At 43.9% G+C, this 19,311-nt stretch overlaps 1 protein-coding gene across 2 annotated transcripts in view; it reads right to left on the bottom strand.

The window, feature by feature from the left end:
* Positions 1 to 1,280: 1,280 nt before the first annotated feature.
* Positions 1,281 to 19,311, bottom strand: part of LOC147665606 (sodium/calcium exchanger 1-like) — a 459,980-nt gene continuing 441,949 nt past the window's right edge. For both annotated transcript variants that reach the window (XM_086949653.1, XM_086949654.1), the window contains exon 7: positions 1,281 to 3,945. In XM_086949653.1, the coding sequence (XP_086805779.1) occupies positions 3,569 to 3,945 (377 nt within the window). In that variant the 3' untranslated portion in view covers positions 1,281 to 3,568. The remainder of the gene's footprint in view (positions 3,946 to 19,311) is intronic.

Below are 19,311 nucleotides of genomic sequence, written 5' to 3'. Positions count from 1 at the left end.
ATGTATGGCCTAGAGTCAGGAACCATGCAAGAAATTAGGTATAACATTATCTGGATCCAGTGGATAACCAATCAGGTAAAAGGGCGTGTACGGTACAGAAAGCAAGGACTTCAGGATGTCTGTATAACCACTTCCGTGCTGATGACGGAACCGCTCCGTTATCAGCCGCGGTAGCGCTGTGCTGACGACAGAGCGGTTCCGTCACCAGCATGGGCGCGCCGCGCGGCCTCCCGGCCCCCTTAGCGCTGCGGCGGAATAGCCGCCGCAGCGAAGGTGTTAAAACAGAGTGACCAAAATAGAATGCCTATAATCAAATGAGTAACCTAAGGAAGGATTGGGTCCTAAGCTAACCGTAATAGACCACTAATAATTATATACTTGAAAGTATACAGTAGCTACTATTTAAAGTTTGATCAAGAAAAGAGCCAATGGAATAAATTCATAGGCTCTTGTGATTTATTTCACAATTTTTCTAGGTTTTTCCGTAAATGCAACAACATTCAATACATGTCAAACATTAAGGACAACACAAACTGATGACATTTTGCAGCATAGGAAATACAAAAACAATTAACAAATATGAAACAGTATCTGCAAATGTGTATAATACATTGATATGTTTCATGTAATCAGAGGACAATTATAAAAACACAAAAAGGGTACATAAAGCACCAGTCCATAAATCAAAAACAGCATTGAGGGAATGAATTAAGCCTTCTCCTACGGTTTTCTTTTCCCAGACGCTGTTGTCAATGCCTTTCTAACCCCGTCAGCAGTCAGGGGTTTTTATCAGGACTTGGACGTTGGGCGTTGACAACAGCGTCTGGGAAAAGCAAGCCCTATTGGCTTAGGAGAAGGCTTAATTCATTCCCTCCATAAGCCACAATCTACCAAATTCATGGGATACCCAGAGCTGTTCATATAGGCAGGAGTATGAATAATGGTAGTAAGCTGTGACTTACTATTCCGCCTTGATTGCTGTTTTTGATTTATGGACTGGTGCTTTATGTACCCTTTTTGTGTTTTTGTAATTGTCCTTTGAATACACAAAACTTATCAATGTATTATACACATTTGAAGATACTGTTTCATATTTGGTAATTGTTTTTGTATTTTCTATGTTGAAAAATGTCATCAGTTTGTGTTGTCATTAATGTTTGACATGAATTGAATGTTGTTGCATTTACGGAATAACCTAGAAAAATTGTGAAATAAATCACAAGAGCCTATTAATTTATTCCATTGTCTTTTTTCTTGATTAAACTTTAAATAGTAGCTGCTGGATACTTTCAAGTATATAATTAGAATCAAATAAGGACATCAAATCAGATAACCCAATGTCTGAAGGTCAAGACACAGCTAAAACCAGGAGGCAGTAAGTACAAAGTACAATGCAGAATCCAGAATGTGAGTCAACAAGCGAGTCAGAAACAGGATTAAAATAGTAATTAATTGGCACAAACAAGAGAGCCGGAAAACTGCGACAAAACAGCATTTCTGCAGTGGGAAGATTGCTAGCTGAAGAATGTATAACAGTGTTAGGACCACCAGGAACCAGGTCTATTGTTCTAAACCAACGAGTGGTGGGGATTGCTACGGTTGATGTAGTAGAGCTGGGTTCATAGGAGATGATTTGAAAAAGAGAAGTAGGATGAGGCATATAAGTGTTCTATACTATGTCTGTGCGTTTGTAAACGAAACGGGAGGTATTACAAAACAGGTAACTTAGCACCTAAAAATTGAGACCCTCCCGGGTGAGCAGCGCACTTTAAAAGGCCCTGATTGATTGATTGATTGATTGATTGATTAATTGAAAATCAGGGAGAGAGTGGCATTGTTTGTGATGGAGGCTGGCAAGCCTCAGTCAGATAAGAAAGGAACTGGTGAATCTGATGACCATAAATAAAGACTGCCTAGAAAAGGTGTCTAGAGCTTGCAAGAGAGTCAGGAACTGTGCTTGGAAGAAGAGAAGGGGTTGCATATCCCAAATATCTAACCTGGCACACCACAGGGAGTCATCTGGCAGAACAACTAGAGGCATCGTGGATTGTGCCATCCTGGGAAAAGGCTCCAGAAACTGTAAGGGTTTGAGAGGACAGAACTAGGTGTTGGAGCAAACAGGGTCTTGGGAGGACGTAAGGGGTACTTTGTAGAGTTTCTCTGTCAGGCAGGGGCCAATTGGTGGAAATAGGATCAGAGGATATTCGGCTTATCTAAGAAACACTTAGCAAGTGACACCTGGGAGGATCCCAGTTACTGTAAGATCCTCTCACCCAGACCACTTCCATGGGCTACAATGGAGACCCACCCAGGCCATCACCCTTCCAGATGCTCCTGCTCAGGTTTCTCCATCTGTCTGTGCAGGGATGATGTTTACCTAGAATTCTGCACCACTGTCATGCAGAGGGGAATTCTAAGATGGCCAAGAACGAACAAGCGCTGTGCCTTGGAGGGATCTTTGTCACCACTTACATGTCCGCACCAGCCTTGTGAAAGAAGTGGGCTCTGGTGCCTTAGCCCCTCCCCAGAAAGTCTCTCCCCTTGGGATGCATTGTGCTGTGGGCACTTGACTCTTGGTGGCCCATTTAGGAAGTCCTTGTTGAGAGACAGCTGCCATATCTGAGTTCTGAAGTCAACAAGACGGACAACAACTTACAACACTGGACGACTCTGTGGTCTTTGGAACAACATCAACGGTATTTCAGCACCCACTTGTGTTGAGTGTAGAGCTGTGAAGCTCCACTGTTTCCAACAGGCATCTCTGGAAGCACATGTGTCAGCTCGGGGCTTGGAGTCAAGTTCATGTGTTGTTCCAACATTGTCATAGTTTTTTTTTTCCCTCATTCTTTCTCTCTCCATTTCATGTTCCACTTCCATTTCATTCTTATTTTTCGATATATTTTCTCTTATTTTAAATCAGTTTGTATTTTGTGTTTACAGATTAATACATTCTTCCTCGTTTAGTTATTTTTCCTTTTTTCTTTTTCTATTTTCATTCTTTCTTTTTTGTCTCTTTTGTTCTTTCATTCTTCTTTTTTTCTTCCTTTGTTTATCTGGATGAATGTAGAATGTATCCCCTCATTCAGATGCTGCTTTTACCAATAACAGACTTAAGTCTCTTATTACAGTTCATGATAGGCACATAACCCCCTAGCCCCACATAAAAAATACCCACAAAACACAAACGGACATGACACATATGCACATACTCTTTGTTCCATAAATAAATTCTTCCCCCAATCCCTCCCTGCTTGCCCCCCTATATTATATGTGCTATCAGTCTCCTTTCATCTAGTTGCCTTGGGATGGGTGGTAACTGGGTAGGTGTGGCCCAATCTGAGGACACCTGGTAGCCTGACAGGTTCTAGATCACTCACCCTCTTCAAAGTCTGGAATATGCTGCATATTATAGTTTGGACAACACTTCAGGTTTGTTCCTTGGCAATTCCACATGTTTCTCCTACTCCTCATAAAGATGGAGGAGTAGGGAGGATGGGAGAGATCAATGTCCTGCTATTGGCCTACTGCGTCTGAGTCTTTGGTCTTCATGCCCCTTCAGCTGTAGCCTTTAGAATCCCTTGACGTGGCAGTAGGCCTCCAAGGATGCCAGCAGGATGTAGGTTAACCAGACAAGGAGAAAGAAGACCATGGTGAGGGCCTTGGCAGTCCTCGGGCCCCCAAGCTCACCCCCGATGGATGGGCGCCGACGGTACATTAGCACCCCAATGCTAACGAAGGCGAAGATGGTAAAGAGGGTCACAGAGAAGGCAAGGGTACCTGGCTTCACTAGGAAAGGCTTGCCCTTGCTGGCCCAGTACACTGCAGCGATGGTCCAGGCCACACCAATGCCCAGGAAGACATTCACAGCGTTGCTGCCTGTCACATTGCCGATGGATGCATCTGCGTATTGGTCTTGGACGGCTGCCACTTTGCTGGCAAATGTATCTAGAAGAGAAAAGTGTAGGGTTGAGTTGAGAATTTAAAAAGTTGAATCCAGGTTTATATTCCCATTGACAACTTTTGAAAAGGCTTGCATGCATCTACATGATTGACGAACAAGGCCACATCTGGAGTTATTAATTTCTCCTTATTTTTGCAGCACACACAGAAAGAGCAAATCACCATTATTGATTGTGTATATGCAGGAAGGTATCCCTTACTGCACATACACAATCGCCCCTGCAGCGCAGGCACCCTTACAACATGGGGGCACGGTGCTTGCGCTGCCATGAGCACTTTTGAAAAAATACCGGGAGTCTCTCCTTTCTTTGCTACCTTATAATGTCTCGTACATACCTGTATATCTGTCTTTTTACCAAATCCGGTTGAGACATTGTTGCTTATAAACAAGCGCTGGCCCTAGGCAGCTTTTCTAGCGCCAGCACTAGGGGAAACACAGGGGCTGCACCATATTTTTGTAAATACGGAGCATCCCTGCATTTTGAAAATGTCGGAGGGCGGCGTTGCCAAATTTTGCATAGCAGCAGAATCAGCCATTTTCTTGTACATGCGTCCCATTGTGTCATTTCCCCAAAACACCCCTGCTTTCGTGATTTGATGGCGGCATTGTCATCTCAGTTTTTATCCTTAAAGCAACTCCTACCAAGGAGCTGCTTCTAAAACAAGAGGCTGGAAGGCTGGCTTTGAACTCTACTGAACTTGTTATGATAAAAGTGTGACAAAGTAAGACAATTCCAGTCGACCACTCGACATGGTGAGTAAGACATGTTACGGTTGATTGACTGGTCGGAGGTATGCAATTCTTTGGTAGAATCCTTTTGATGCCCATGGCATTTCTGCAATGTTCTTGCCCTTTTAAATGTCTAATGTCATTAAGTCTTGCAGAAAATTATAAAGCGTTGGCAGTGCAGCACAGCAGAGCTGCAAATACGGGAAACATCCTTTACAACGCAACTTTTACCACGCAGTGCCTTTACGATGCAACTTTTACAATGCAAACCATTACAACGCATTGCGCTGGGGGGCGCTCTGGGATAGGGAATAGGTTTAATTTACTGTCCAACACCTTCCCTACTATCCACGGGGACTGGAGTTGGAATAGTAAATTAAACTATTCACTATCCAGCGCCCCAAAGCACTATGCGTTGTAATGATATGCGTTGTAAAAACCGCGTTGTAAAAGCATGCGATGTAAAAGCATGCGTTGTAATGTCATACATCCTGCAAATACATAGGTACGGGATACAAATTCTAGTTACTTTCCGAATGATATACAGATTTCTATTAGATTTATCCCAGAAACGATGAGACAGAAAATAGCAAGCGCAAAAATATTTTAAAATTCTCCCCGACCAGACATAATTCTAATGTTCTAAAATGTGGTGCCTGGTAACAAACAGAGGAACTTGTGAATGCATAGCAATTCTGCCCCCAACACCAGAAAAGTTTTAAAGAATTTTTGGGTTTTAAAAGTAGGAAAGGTGGATATGTCTCGACTACTCACTGAAATACATTTTGGGAAAAAGGAGAATACATCAAAAAAAAATACAGCCCTCAAATGTTAAATGAATTGTTATTCCATGCAGAGGGGCACAGGGATATTTAGTGTTGTCATCTAGTTTAAAAATCCATATGTTCCAGGTTTTGGTAAATGCTATTGGACTAACGAAAAATAATATCCCCGTAGTTAAGTACAATTAATATCCTGATATTCTCAAAGCAATCTCAATGTAGCGAAGTTAGAGATAGGTCAGTACTTATTTTACATACCAAATAAATCTGAAAATGCATTCCTGATGTCCAGTATTTATGCCTGTCTGGCACTTGTGGGATAATTGTCACATTATAAGGAGACATATGGTCATTTTAATGTGTTTGGCAACTTTCCATGTATTTGTATTGATTTCAGGGACACTTGAGGGCAAAATTAGCATCAGGATTGTTGATGAATGTGCAGAAAAAAATGCTTTGAGCTTGAAGACACTTGTGTTGGCTTTCCCAGCAGCTGTTTTACAATTTATGGCAATGTTAATCATTTGCGGTGGCGCAAAGCTGGCACAAAGCAAAGTTGCTTGATCTGCTCCTTTGCATACAATTGTCACGGCAGTCCCCAATGTGCATTGTCAACTACTGTGATTGCAGTGACTCACAAACAAGCCCTGGGGCATGCTGCTAAGAATGAGTGAATATGGATGTGGCCCATGCTAGTGGCTTGTGGGAAGACTCACGCCTGCCTTATAACCAACAAACATAAATGCAGGTAAAACCATGTGATATCATGAATTTCTTGGGTCAATTAAGCAAGTAGTGCTAATACCCCTGTGAGTTAAAGCGCTGTGAAATGTTAAAATGCCAGTAATTATGAGTAGGGCTCCTGGTTTATTGGTATTTATATTTTTGTCATGTCTGTATATATCCATATTTATTTTTTGCTACTTTTACCTGCATATATCTTTTTTTTTCTTTTTTTTTTTTAATTTTTTATTGAGATGGATCAGAATATAAAAAGAAAGGATACACATTTACAAATATCAGCTGTATAAGAACATGATAAAATCAGACATGAGAATTAAAACAGATATGTAGATATAGATAGCTCTTCTACGTCTTCCAACTCTTGGCGAAAATCCAAACAATGCAGTAGTGGTGAGGCAGGATTTATTCAAATTATTCATCTTATTTTCCTCCAGTTGCTAAGAGGAGCCCATATCTTTTTACCGTACTCTTTCCTCCTTTTACCTTTAAAGCTATATAGACATTCCTCAATATTATGAGTCCCGAGCAGTCTCGTAAGCCACATCTGAAATGTGGGAGCTATCGGATCTTTCCAGGCCGCCGCAATTAAAATTCTAATAACAGCGACACACAGAAAGATAAAAGCTTCGGCTTCCTGTTCGACTATAAGGTTTTCATCCCTGCCAATCAAAACAGTAGTAGGGGATAGAGGAATTTGACACTCTAGCAGCCCCGATAAAAACGTCTCCATTTCTGTTAAAACTGGTTTAAGATTCTGACAAGAATAAAACATATGAACTAAATCCGCCGGGCCTTGGTTACACCTTGGACATCTATCAGTATCCCTTTTGCCCCATTGAAACAACTTAGCAGGGGTATAGTAGAGGTTAAACGCCATCTTATAATGTTGTGCTTTTAAATTAGTTGCTCTTAGTACTTTTCTATTTAATGCCAGAGCATAGTCCACATCTATGTTTGGGTCCCCTATTCTTAGAGCCCAGGCAGTTTCTATTTGTCCGATGTCCTCTCCCAAGCCCTGTAGAAGATATCTATACCCTATTTTGATCTTCTTGCCCCCATTCATTATATATTTCACAATCGGGTTTAACTCCTGGATAGATATCCTAGGTCTTAGTGACTTCACTGTTTGTTCTAGTTGTTTATATAACAGCCAGTGGTTCGTAGGGATACCAAATTTTTGTTGCAAGACCTCAAACCCTAAAAGATCATCCTTACACATAACATCCCCCAAACATCTGATGCCAAGGCTCTTCCATATGCCGCTATTCCTGTTCTGTCCAAGTAAGTAAGAATGGGCTTGAGTTCCAGAGATCTATTGTACCATTGATCTTAGGGATCTTGAGAAATTTCAGTAACGCCTTCCATGTACCCCACGCACTTAACATCACTTTGCTTTTGCTCCTTTTCAAATACAAGGCATTAGTTTCACGTGTTAAAATCCCGATAGCTCTTTCACCAATAACTAATTCATATATTGTGGGGATTCTGTGGGCACCGGGCGGTATCTCGGGAACATCATAATACAATAGATGATTCATATGCAGCATTAGACAAACCCAGTGATAAAGCCTTAAGTTAGGTGCCGATAATCCTCCTCCCTCTAATGGTGTAGAGAGTCGGGCTAACGATCTCCTAATTTTACCATATTGCCATAAAAATTGTGAAAATACTGCTTCCATTTTTTTCATCAAACCTTCATCAACTAATAACGGTATAGCACGGAATAAATACAATAGTTTTGGGAACATTGACATTTTCAAAACATTCACCCTTCCGATCGAAGACAAGTGTAATACATCAATTCTTCTCAATTCTTTGTCTATTAATGTAAGTAAGGGCCCATAATTTTCCTGAATGATTTTACCTACATTTGCATTGATTTTTACTCCTAGATAGACCGCGGAGTCCACATACCTTTGATCCCTTTTATGAATGTTCTTTGTACATATTATTATCGTTTTTTCTGTGTTAAGCTTATAACCTGAATACTTCCCAAACTCCTGAGCCAACTGGTTTAATTCCTGTATTGCTGTTTGCGGATTAGTGGTAACAATTGCCAGGTCATCCGCATACGCCAACAGCTTGGTGGTATGCCCGTGGGATATAACAGGAGATATTTTATCAGATGCAAGAATCTTCCTAATTAGCGGGTCTATATACAGTGAAAAAAGTATAGGAGAGCAGGGGCATCCTTGACGGGTGCCTCTTCTAATCACTACCTCGTCCGATTGAAATCCCATTGTAGTGATTCTGGCTACTGGGTCCCTATACATTGCTTTAATTGCTTTCCTGCATTTCTCTCCGAAGCCCCTTCTGGCCAATACCTCCCACATAAAATCCCAGACCAAACGGTCAAAAGCCTTCTCTGCATCTAAAAGGATCATGGCCATATCTCCACCCGCAGCATCCATAGCATCAAATAGTGAGATTGCCCGTGCTGTGTGTTCAGTGGTACCTCTCCCTGGAACAAACCCATGCTGCCAGGGTGAGACAAGTTGGCCGATAATCCTTCCTAACCTTTTCGCCCATACTTTGGAATATAATTTAGCGTCCGTATTTATTAACGAAATCGGACGATATGATCCGGGGTTTTCCTCAGGTTTTCCCTTCTTATGAAATATTACAATATTGGTCTGTTTCCATGTATCCGGGACATTACCTGAGCAGATTATTCCATTAAAAAGATCTTCAAGCAAGGGAAGGATTTCATCCCCTAAAACCCTGTAGACCTCTATTGGTAAACCATCTGGGCCCGCCGCTTTACCCGATGCCAGTTCGTTCAGAGCGATTTTTATCTCCTCTGCTGTTATATCCAGTTCCAATTGGACCCTATCTTCCTCCTCCACCCTTGGGGTTGGGGGACCCTGATCTTGCATGAATGGTACCACCCCTGGCTCTTGATCGTAAAGTTTTTGATAAAATTTCTGAAACACATCCATTATAGATTTTGGGTCTGTATATTCTCTCCCGTTATATTTAATCTTACCAATTTTGTTACGATTTGTTTCCTGCCTGATGCGGAGCGCTAATGCTCTACTAGCTTGTTCACCAGTCTCATACCTCCTTGCTCTTTGCGTTTGGTATTCACATATCTCCTTCTGCGTGATTATTTTTAGAATTTCGCCCTTGACCCGAGCCATGTTTCTAACAGTTTCCCCACTATCTTTACCTGAAGCTATTTCCTCTATATGACATCTCTCTACCTCTGCTAAATCTGATATAAGTTTTTCCACCTTACTTTTATCCTCTTTCCTTAATTTTGCTGCACAGCTAATCGTCTCACCCCTTAATGCAGCCTTAAAGGATTCCCAAACTCCATTTCTGGAAGCACTATATCTGTTACAGTCAAAAAATTCCTTCGCCCACTTTTTAATATGTCTTACAAATCTATCATCATTTAACAGTTTCCTTTCAAAGGTCCATCTTGATGTTTTCCTCTGTATATTGGAAACCTTATACGTCAAAATCAAGGGGTTATGATCGGAGACTATTCTCGGTAATTTGACTATATTAACCTTGCCAATTTCCCCCATTGTGACAAAAAAATAATCCAATTTGGAATATTTCTGTGCCGGGTGGGAGAAATATGTATACCCTCGATCTCCAGGTACTTTTTCTCCCCATACCTCCACTAAACCATGAGACTGGATCAAGGAACTTAGAGCTCTATAAACTTTACGTTTACGACCTATATAGTTACTTCCCTGTTGCCATTCTGCAGAAATATTCATATCACCACATACTATCATCGGGGTGGTCCAATTAGCCAACTCTTCTTCCAATTTATCATATACCATTGGATCATCCTCATTCGGACCGTATATCACACACAATGTGAACCCCAGGTTCAGTTCCACTAATACCCATCTACCAGACCCATCTGTTTTACTACGTTTCACTTCACCCAAATTACTTTTTGCTAAAATAGCCACCCCTCTGATCATTGATGATTGCGATGAACAACCAATCAAGGTAGACCCATACATCTCCAACAACTTCCTTTTAGCCCAGGGAATATGGGTTTCCTGAATGCAGACTATGTCTATATTATTTGATTTAACCTGCATATATCTATATTTATTTTGTGTTAAAAAATGTAGCTGAAATGTGTATATTTCTGCATTTAATCAACCAGTTAATGTAAACTCGTGCCTGATCGGCTGACAGGTTTCCATGAGATGTACACACTCAGATGATAAAATACGCACTTGAAAGAAAACATGCATATTTTAGTATCAAGGTTGTGCAAATCTACTGCTGTTTTAAGCCTCTTCACTCAAATTCCTTTATTTTTTTTAATCCCTTTGCCTGTCAATCCGCACAGATTTTGGCCTGACAGTCATAACTGACAGCATTTAGAGTCGCTCAAAAACAGCCCAATTTCCGTTTCTCCCACATTTAAAAATAAATACAGACAGGAAAATAAATGGTTTTCTGTCTATTGGTAAAAATCAGTAAAAACGGAAAGCAGGGAGCCTTAATTATGAGGAAGGGCCACAAGTCAAGTATAATTTAAATGCAGGCTAGTGCCAGCAGCAGTCAGCCCTATATCTTGAAAACACCACTACCATCCCCCCATTTCAAACTTGAGCCGAACACCCTCCACCGACACAGTTATCTGCAGAAAGGAAGCAATGTTTTATCGAATGAAGAACCCATGGCCACCCTTGTGATCTGTCACTAAATGTTGTTATTCTTCATTAACAGTGACACGCCAGGGAAACCCAGCAATTCTCGCCTGTTTTGATGTTATCACCTTAAACATTTAAAGAGAGGGAAGTTCACAGAGCAAGAGTGCAGACCCACCCTGAGAGACAAACATGAACACAGCACACAAGAGTTGACAGAATGTGGATGAAGAACAAGAACTGTTCTTCTTGTTTGTAGTGGGTCAAGAAGGGATTAGGAAGCAAAATTGCTTCTGGTGCCGAAACCTATTGCGATGGGTGTAAAAACCTGCATTAGTGAAGGAAAGCTTTTGCCCCTGCATTGTAAGTGGGCGTTCCTACTTATCACTCCCTGAACAGATTATAAATGAGGTCTCAGAAAGTGAAGTCTAGCACAGAGAAGTGTGCTGTAAGGTACTAATTCCAGGCAGCTTACTTTCGAAATAGAGATCTAGAGTCGTAAAACAGCGGTAATGGGAACATTTTCAGAGCAGCGTTGCCAAATATCGCCCATCAGTCATTTTCTGTGTCAGGATACGCGGGTGGTTTACGTTGCCTGGGAAATACACTATGGGGAGAGCGTGACCTGGTCTAGTAGTGCAGTTGATCATTTGGAACCAGAAGTTCTGTGTTTTAATCCCGTATTCCCCACTTGCCCAAAATGATCCTGGGTACCCACCTTATCTGCCAGAGTCACTGTTCCTGATAAGACGGCACATTTATTTGTTCAGTAAGTATTACTAGGCCCAGTGAAACACCTATTGGTTCAGGTAGACCATCTAGAAGGATGCTATATGACACTAGTTTTGTAGGAGTTTCACACATACTCCCTTTTAAAACAAAAGAACCCCACTAGCACCGACTGTTTTCCAAAACAATAAACCTAGAGTACGTTAATCCAACCTCTCCATTCCTTCCAACAGATTTCACACTACGGACCTGGTCAAAGCAAGCAGGCCTGCCGGCAGCCCTTCTGTCCACTACAACCCTTCAAGACAATTCTTCTAACTACCTCTGCTGCCATACCAGTAAGAAGAATCATCAACAATTCCTTAACTACTGTAACATTTCCTGAAGATCTCAAAAAGTAATACATATACACCCATTACTAAAGAAAACAAACCTGGACCCGCTTAACCCCGACAGCTACAGACTGATTTCAAATAGACCGTTCCTGGGCAAACTGATAGAAAGAGCAGCATTAGCCCAGACATCAAAATTCATTGTAGATAATTCCATACTTTCAGACTTCCAAACAGGAATTTGTCCAGGAAGAGGCACAGAATCTGCCCTTGTTGCCATCTGGAATGACCTTAAGAACACAGTTGACTGGAACGGAGTTGCTGCATTACTTCTCTTGGGCCTCTCAGCTACCTTTGACATGGTTGACCATGACACGCTAATATAATAACCTGGGAACACTGCTTAAATATCAAAGGAAGTAAGAAACCTCAGAATTACCATTGACTCCAAGCTATCAATGAATGCCCATGTGGACAAACTAGCAAGATCAAGTTTCGTTACTATAAAAACTCAGCAACCCATCTTCTCCTACCTGGGATTTCAACAAAAGGTCCAGGCTGCTATCTCTCTTGTTCTGTCTAAACTTGATTACGTAACAGCCTCTACCACGGATCATCTTTAACAACTATGAAAAGACTACAGCGGATTCAGAACTCTGCTGCCATACTACTCTCACATATAAAGCCAAAAACCCACACCTCCCCTGCCTTGAAAGCCCTACATTGGTTACTGGTTGCCAGAAGATCTACATTGAACGTACTTTGTATCACTCACAAAGTGATACATGGAACAGGACTGCTCTTCAACAGGAAAAGAATCACCGAATACATTCAACAAAGGAAACTCTGCTCTAGAGTGGCACCTCGCTTCAAAATCCCAACATACAAGAAAAAAACATAGGTGGCACATCCTTCTCTGTTCAAGGAGACAAAATATGGAACTCTTAACCCCCAAACATAAGATCCACGGTCAACTACCTTATCTACAGAAGGCTACTCAAGAGTTGGCTCTTCCCCACATAACCACCATACGCAAACAGAAATATACAGCATATCCCTCTGTATACAAGCATTTATTTTAAAATGTTTTAATCAAACCCTTCACGCCTCCCTCCGGGAACCCATGCAACCCTTCCACCCGGCCCCCCTCCCGCGAGTCATGCCGGCAGCCACTGACTGAAGGGTAGCGTAACAACAAAAGGCCATTTTCAGATTTTTCAAGCTCTGTTCAACAGAAGAGCGTTCACAAACTGTGCTGAAGAGCCCTGGTTATGGCATTTATCATTTGAAATTTTACGGATGTTAATGTTACGCAAGAGGCAGGCATTATTTAGTACAACATGTCATAATATGGAACAATGAAGATATTCAGCAGAGGGTGAAGGAAGTTAGGCTCAGGACTAGTGTGGATATAGTCCTTGGACATGCAAGCCAGTAATACTGTCTAGGTTAAACAGAGAGGCTTGTTAGGGAGACCTTGGGGCGGGCAGAGGCAGGATCTGTACACATAGGGTGTGAGTTGTCCATGAGACTCATGGATCCCTTTCACTCCCAGCCACTTGTATGCTTAGGTATCTCAAGAGATTTATGTGACACCTGTAGAGACAACGAACTATTTGAGCCTCAGTAAAGCTCCAAGACAGCCGGCACAGCTTCAGCTAACTTGCATTTGTCCGTTACTCATTACAAGTGTATGGTTGTAGCATCATGTGAATGCTGCATTCATTAAAACAGCAAACAGCTCCAAAAATTGCCATACCTTCTTGGTCAGAGCTTGCAGAGCATTCTGACAAAGTGTTCCATTAAATATGATATTCATGTTCAGTAGTTGGCCATGGGTGGTTTGGTCAGTCTACTGATGGAGTAATATAAGTGGAGGTGGAAAGTGATGTAGTGTTTTGACTCCATATTACAAAAAGTGCCCCGGGGGCGCAAAGGGCGTATGAGATCGCTTTGCATGCCTCAGGGCCACTGTGGTATTACAAAGAGGCCACAGATGCTTGTGCCACCCCTTCTGTAATACCGATTGCCCTGCCCACATAAGGCGCCAGCGATATCTGCAGGGGGCATTCCCTCATTCGCATGGGGGTGTGGTCCATGCAAATGAGGGACTCCCGTTGCCTCTGCGCCTGCGCCGTATTACAGATGTGGGCTCAGAGGCAAAGAAGCTTTGAGGAGTCGCATTGACAGTGACTGACTGTCAGTGCACCTCCTGTGAGCAGATCTTTAGAGGGAGAAAGGGGGGTTCTATAGACCCCCCAGACATCCCCTTGCAGGTGCACTGACTGTACCCGCCTGCACCCATCTAAACAGTCACTGACTGCACCCGCCTGCACCCGTCTGCATAGTCATTGATTGCACCCGCCTGCAAGTGGATCTCTAATCCCCTTTAAAAGTGCAGGCGGGTGCAATCTGCACTGTGAAAACACAGAGCAGCTTCAAAGGAGCTGCAACGTTTTTCAATGGAGTGCGCTGCCCCCAGGGAAGTACGAGTTCGCGGCTGCCGTAAGGGCAGCGCATTCGTGAGAATACGGCGCTTTTTCATTGTTTGTACTAAGCGCACTTTTAAAAAGGTGCGCACGGTACAAACAACGAAAATTTGCCTTTAGTGCAGTAGGGCCCCTGGTTGTAGTAACATGAAGTGCTCTCAACATGCTTAGAGGACTTCAGTGCATGCCACAACCAGAGGGTGTTGGCCCTGGGTTGTCCTCAGAATGGATTAGCTCTATGAAAGGTGGATGAGGAATCTCTTGGTTTGCTTTATGATCTGCTCTCTAAGGAGTGGAAGTACATGTTAGTGGTTGGCTTTGTGATGATTTGTCTGCTATTTGTTTAGTTTATGTTGAAACATGACCAAATGGGGGTTCACTGATTCCGGATTTAGATAATCCTCCATTTTGGGTTTGTATAATAGAGGGGCTGTATTAGGGCCACAACAAAAACTATACATTTAAGGCCATTTAGCGATGACGTTTACATTGGGTGCAAAAACACTCTGACTCTACATAGCCTTTGCACTCTGCAGCGCTTGATTTTATGTTTTTGGAAACATTTCTATTTTGAAATTTCATATGGATCATGGTCAGGTGTATTATAATGTATTAATAAAATACATATTTATGAAGATGTTAGGAGGTGGACAGGAGAGCCCTGGGTAGTATAAAGTGACGTAGCTAGACACTTTTCCACCCGGGGTGAGCCTGTATGTAAGAGCGGGGGTTGCTGGAGTCACAGTCCGCCACCCCAAAACTTGTGCCGTCTGGGCGATCCGCCCCCTTTCCTAAGCCACTGGTAGCATATTTGATTGACCTATGCTTTTATGGATGTACATTTTACACCGAATAAAGCTGTTTTGACTTGACTTGATTGACCTAGAATAGTTTGAGAGGTACTTCTTGCTCACCTACTGAAACCACACAATAGGAGACGGTTTCACCCTTCAAATATTATACCTGAAAGTTACATAACAAATAGCAATGTTAATTAATATTAAACTATGGCTCATACTTTCCCATGTTACCCTAAAATATTGTGATATTTTCAATATATCTGTGTTCCGCACTTAAGTACTAAATATTTGCTATTGTTGTTTTATTTGTACTTCAATAATACTTTAGAATAGGGGACCCTGGCCTGACAGGACATGATGTGAGATGCATTGTAATAAGCTCCTATGGTAGATAGGAGCCCCCGAGTATTTTTTCCTGTACCAAGCACAGGTCTAAAGCTCGGAGAGAGAGTGGACAACCCAGTGGTGCTGATGGGGGCGAGGGGAACATGAGTTGTCCCGTGGATGCTCCCGATACTCAATTCCAGACAAAAGAAACGGCGCGGATACAGTGGCGTAGCAAGGTCAAGTGGTAACCGGTGTGGAAAATTTCTTGTCACCCCCCCAACATTGACATTATTAAAAGAAGAAAAAATAAGATACTTAAAGCTTTGCCTTTCTGTTTTTTACTTTGCTGCGCACCACTCGTTTTAAATAATATTATTTTTCCCAAAAAAGTGTTGTGAGCCCCCCCCCCCCCAAAAAGAACATATTTTTGCCATTTTGTCACCCCCCTCAGTGAAGACACCCAGGGCGGCCCGCACCCACCGCACCCCACTTCCTACGCCGCTGCGCGGATAGACTTACAAGATGGTGGCTGATGGGTGCTGAAAAAGAGAGGATGGATACAAATGGTGAACAGAGCTGAACAGAGGGCCCGAGGTCTCGATGTTTGGTGCGGACCAGGGTATCGGTGGCTCCTACAACTACAGGTGGTGTCTGAGGCCGCACGGGAGAGCACTCTGTTTTTTAGTGACTCAGGGGTGAAGGCCGGACCTATGTGCAACTGCGGACGCAGCGGCGGAGTGGAAGTTCTGGAACCTTAAAGACACAGACAACATTTCCCATGACCAGCACACCAGCAGACAGGCAGCAGGGGCATGGTGGGGTGCAAGGGGATCGGAGCTGAATGGAGAGGCCTGAGCCAGGCTGACTTTTGTTGAGTCGAGGCCTTGCTGCTCCTACAACCACAAGGGTGCCATCCGAGGCTGCGCTGGAACACATCCAGCCGCTGCACAACTCAGGGGTGAAGACCAGGCTCTGGTGTAGTTGTGTATGCAGCAGGGGTAAGTTGCTAAGCGGACCTTGCAAGACACAGGCAAGGCCTTCTCCTGCTCTAAACAAACCAGTGGATGGGCGGAGGGGATGCGGCAGACAGCGACGCGAGGAGGCTATTACCCCCTCCCCCAATGACAAGGTGTATCCAATACAATTGCTAGCACAAGACAAGTGGATAACGGGGGCAATGGAGGAGGTACTGTGCAGAAGATAGCACCTGTCCAGGGCATTGGAGAATAGACTATATGTGGTAGGGTCCTTGGTCTTAACTATGTGCAGAGTGGGTTGAGCAGAGGACAAGCTGCACTACCCCTGGTTTGATCACTGTAAATACAATGAGACTGACCTCTTCCCCCCACCCTCCTTTCCAGTTGATGATTCTAGGGGATATGACCAGGGAGCGATTGGGAAGACCCGTGTGGTGAAGAACAGGCCCCAGGGTGTGGTGGCGGAGTTGGAGGATTGAGCACAATTGAAGCTGGAGGGATTGGCCTCCTCCCTGGTAAAGCACGCAGCGACAAATACTGGAGCTATCAGGGACACTAAGGTGGCGTTGGAGGTCTATATTGCTGCAGGGGTGAAGAGAAGGGTATCTTGAGTGAGGGTCACAAAAAGTTGGCTGGACAGGTAAATGAGACGGAAACACAGCTGAGCACTGTCCAACCAAATGGCAAGGGCCTCACGTCAAGGTGCTCCGCCCTGGAGAGAGGAATGAAAATGCTGGCGGGCTGCCTGGAAGATACAGAGGGAAGGTCCCGCTATCACAATGTGAGTCCGGTGGGGTCCGGGAAGAGAAAGATCCCAATGCAGAACTGTTTGTGGAAGAAAGGCTGACAGAGACTGTTCTACAGGGGCACTGGTTCTTCTCAGTCATGAGAGCCCACAGAAGACGGGCGACCCCACCAGTGCCAGGGGTGGACCCGCAGCCAATCCTAGCCCACCTGATGAACTTTATAGATGGGTATGTTATATTGCAGGTATTGCAGAAGCATGCCTCTTGGGTGTTGGACGGCCACTGAGCCAACCTATATATCTGGACATTACCACCTTGGTCCCGAGGCAGAGAGGGACTTTTGTGGAAATCCAAAAAGTGCTACACCAGATGAACTTGAAATATGTGCTAATTTTCCCAGCAAAATTGTGTATGGGGACAAGGCCCACTTCCTACTAATGGAGCAAAAGCCATGGCACTGGCTGGAACAACAGGGCTTGTGAGTGGTCGGACCCTCTGCCCCGCACACAAAGCGACATCGGATGGCAACCGGCACTCACCAGGCACTGGAAAGACAAGAGAAACAAGGCCTCACCAACGAAAGAGCAAATCAGTGCTGAGCAGCTAGAGGTCAAGCACTGCAGCAACACTTTGGACAACAGAAAAATGGAGAGCACTGGTCTCTAATTTAGAGGGAGTGAACTCGAACGTACAGCGACAGAGCTGTACACACAGGAAGGGAAACTACCGAAGTTTACCCCAATGTCTGCTGAAGACCTCGGGTAGGGGGACCCTTGTGGGCAGTGGGCTGCTGCTCACCGGCAGTGCTCATATGGGTGAGCTTCTTAAGAAACAACTTTCCTGCGTGCAGGCGCCCACAAACTATGGTAAGTCCTGGGTCACACTCTGGGGCTCCAGACAGCGTTGAGAATAAGGGAGTAAGTTCTGAACCAAGAGACTGAGGCCTTCACGAAACAGAGGAAGTGTCTGCGGCTCTTACACAGTCTAAAGGCAGCGTCCGAGCAAGGATGCTCAGAATGTTGTAATGCTGTTACTGTTTGGGTTTTATACATACCATGAATTGGGGTGGGGGAGGAGGGTCGGTTATAGGACCACAGTAAGATAGGGTGGGGGGTAGTTTGAGGGATAGTTTTAAACATCGGGACACTACGACACCAGGGTGGCCACTAGACAGGTACACAATGGCACAGTGTTAGAGTGGGAGGGAGGCGATACGTGGCCACCGTGGCACAGAATTTGATGGAACGTTAATGGGCTGGGGCACATGGTGAAGAGAGGCTTGGTCACCAAGGGGCTCAGCGGATATAAAGCTGACATAGTGTTTCTAGAGGAAACCCACTTGCTAGATGGTCAGCATCAAAGCTAAGGGAAAGGAAGGTATAGAACTGCATGTTATGCACACTACCCCTCCGGATCTAGGGAAGTGGTGATTCTCCTTTAGAAAAAACTACTGTTCCACGTGTCTCGCACGTGGACTGATACTAATGGATGCTATGTTGAGCTGATGAATAAGAGGGCGAGACTATATTGCTGCTCAATGTGTATGCCCCACTGGACTCCAGATGGCCATGCTTCCAAAACTAGGAAATATCCTAGCAGATGTACCAAAGGCACTCACAGTACTTAGAGGATTTCAAACTAGCTATGGATACATATCTAGACAGGATGAGCAGCACAAGACATGAAGGTGAGGCGACACTGGGGAAAGCTAGTGGGGTTTGCAGAGGCATTTAGACTGAGTGATATCTGGAGAGCACTTAACAGGCAGGATAGGGGTTACTCGTACTACTTGAACGCACACAACCTGCAGTCCAGACTCGACTACTTCACTCCATGGGATGCGCCGCACAGGTTCTCAGAGGCCATATACCTGGTATGGGGGATTAGTGACCAATCCACCCTGCAAGTCATATTCACTACTGACAGACCAAGGGCAACCCAGGGAAAAAATGCATACCTCGCTAGGCAGAAGCATATCTATGAAGCAGGGAATAAGGCAAGTAAACTGCCGCCCTGGGTAGGAAGTTAGGAAAGGGAGGGAATGCATGTACGAAAACTCACTATGGA

The sequence above is a fragment of the Lissotriton vulgaris genome, unplaced genomic scaffold, assembly GCF_964263255.1.
Source record: "Lissotriton vulgaris unplaced genomic scaffold, aLisVul1.2 SCAFFOLD_705, whole genome shotgun sequence".
Classification (NCBI taxonomy): Eukaryota; Metazoa; Chordata; class Amphibia; order Caudata; family Salamandridae; genus Lissotriton; species Lissotriton vulgaris.
The sequence above is the reverse complement of the archived record's forward strand: the minus strand, read 5'-3'. Positions and strand labels throughout refer to the sequence as shown.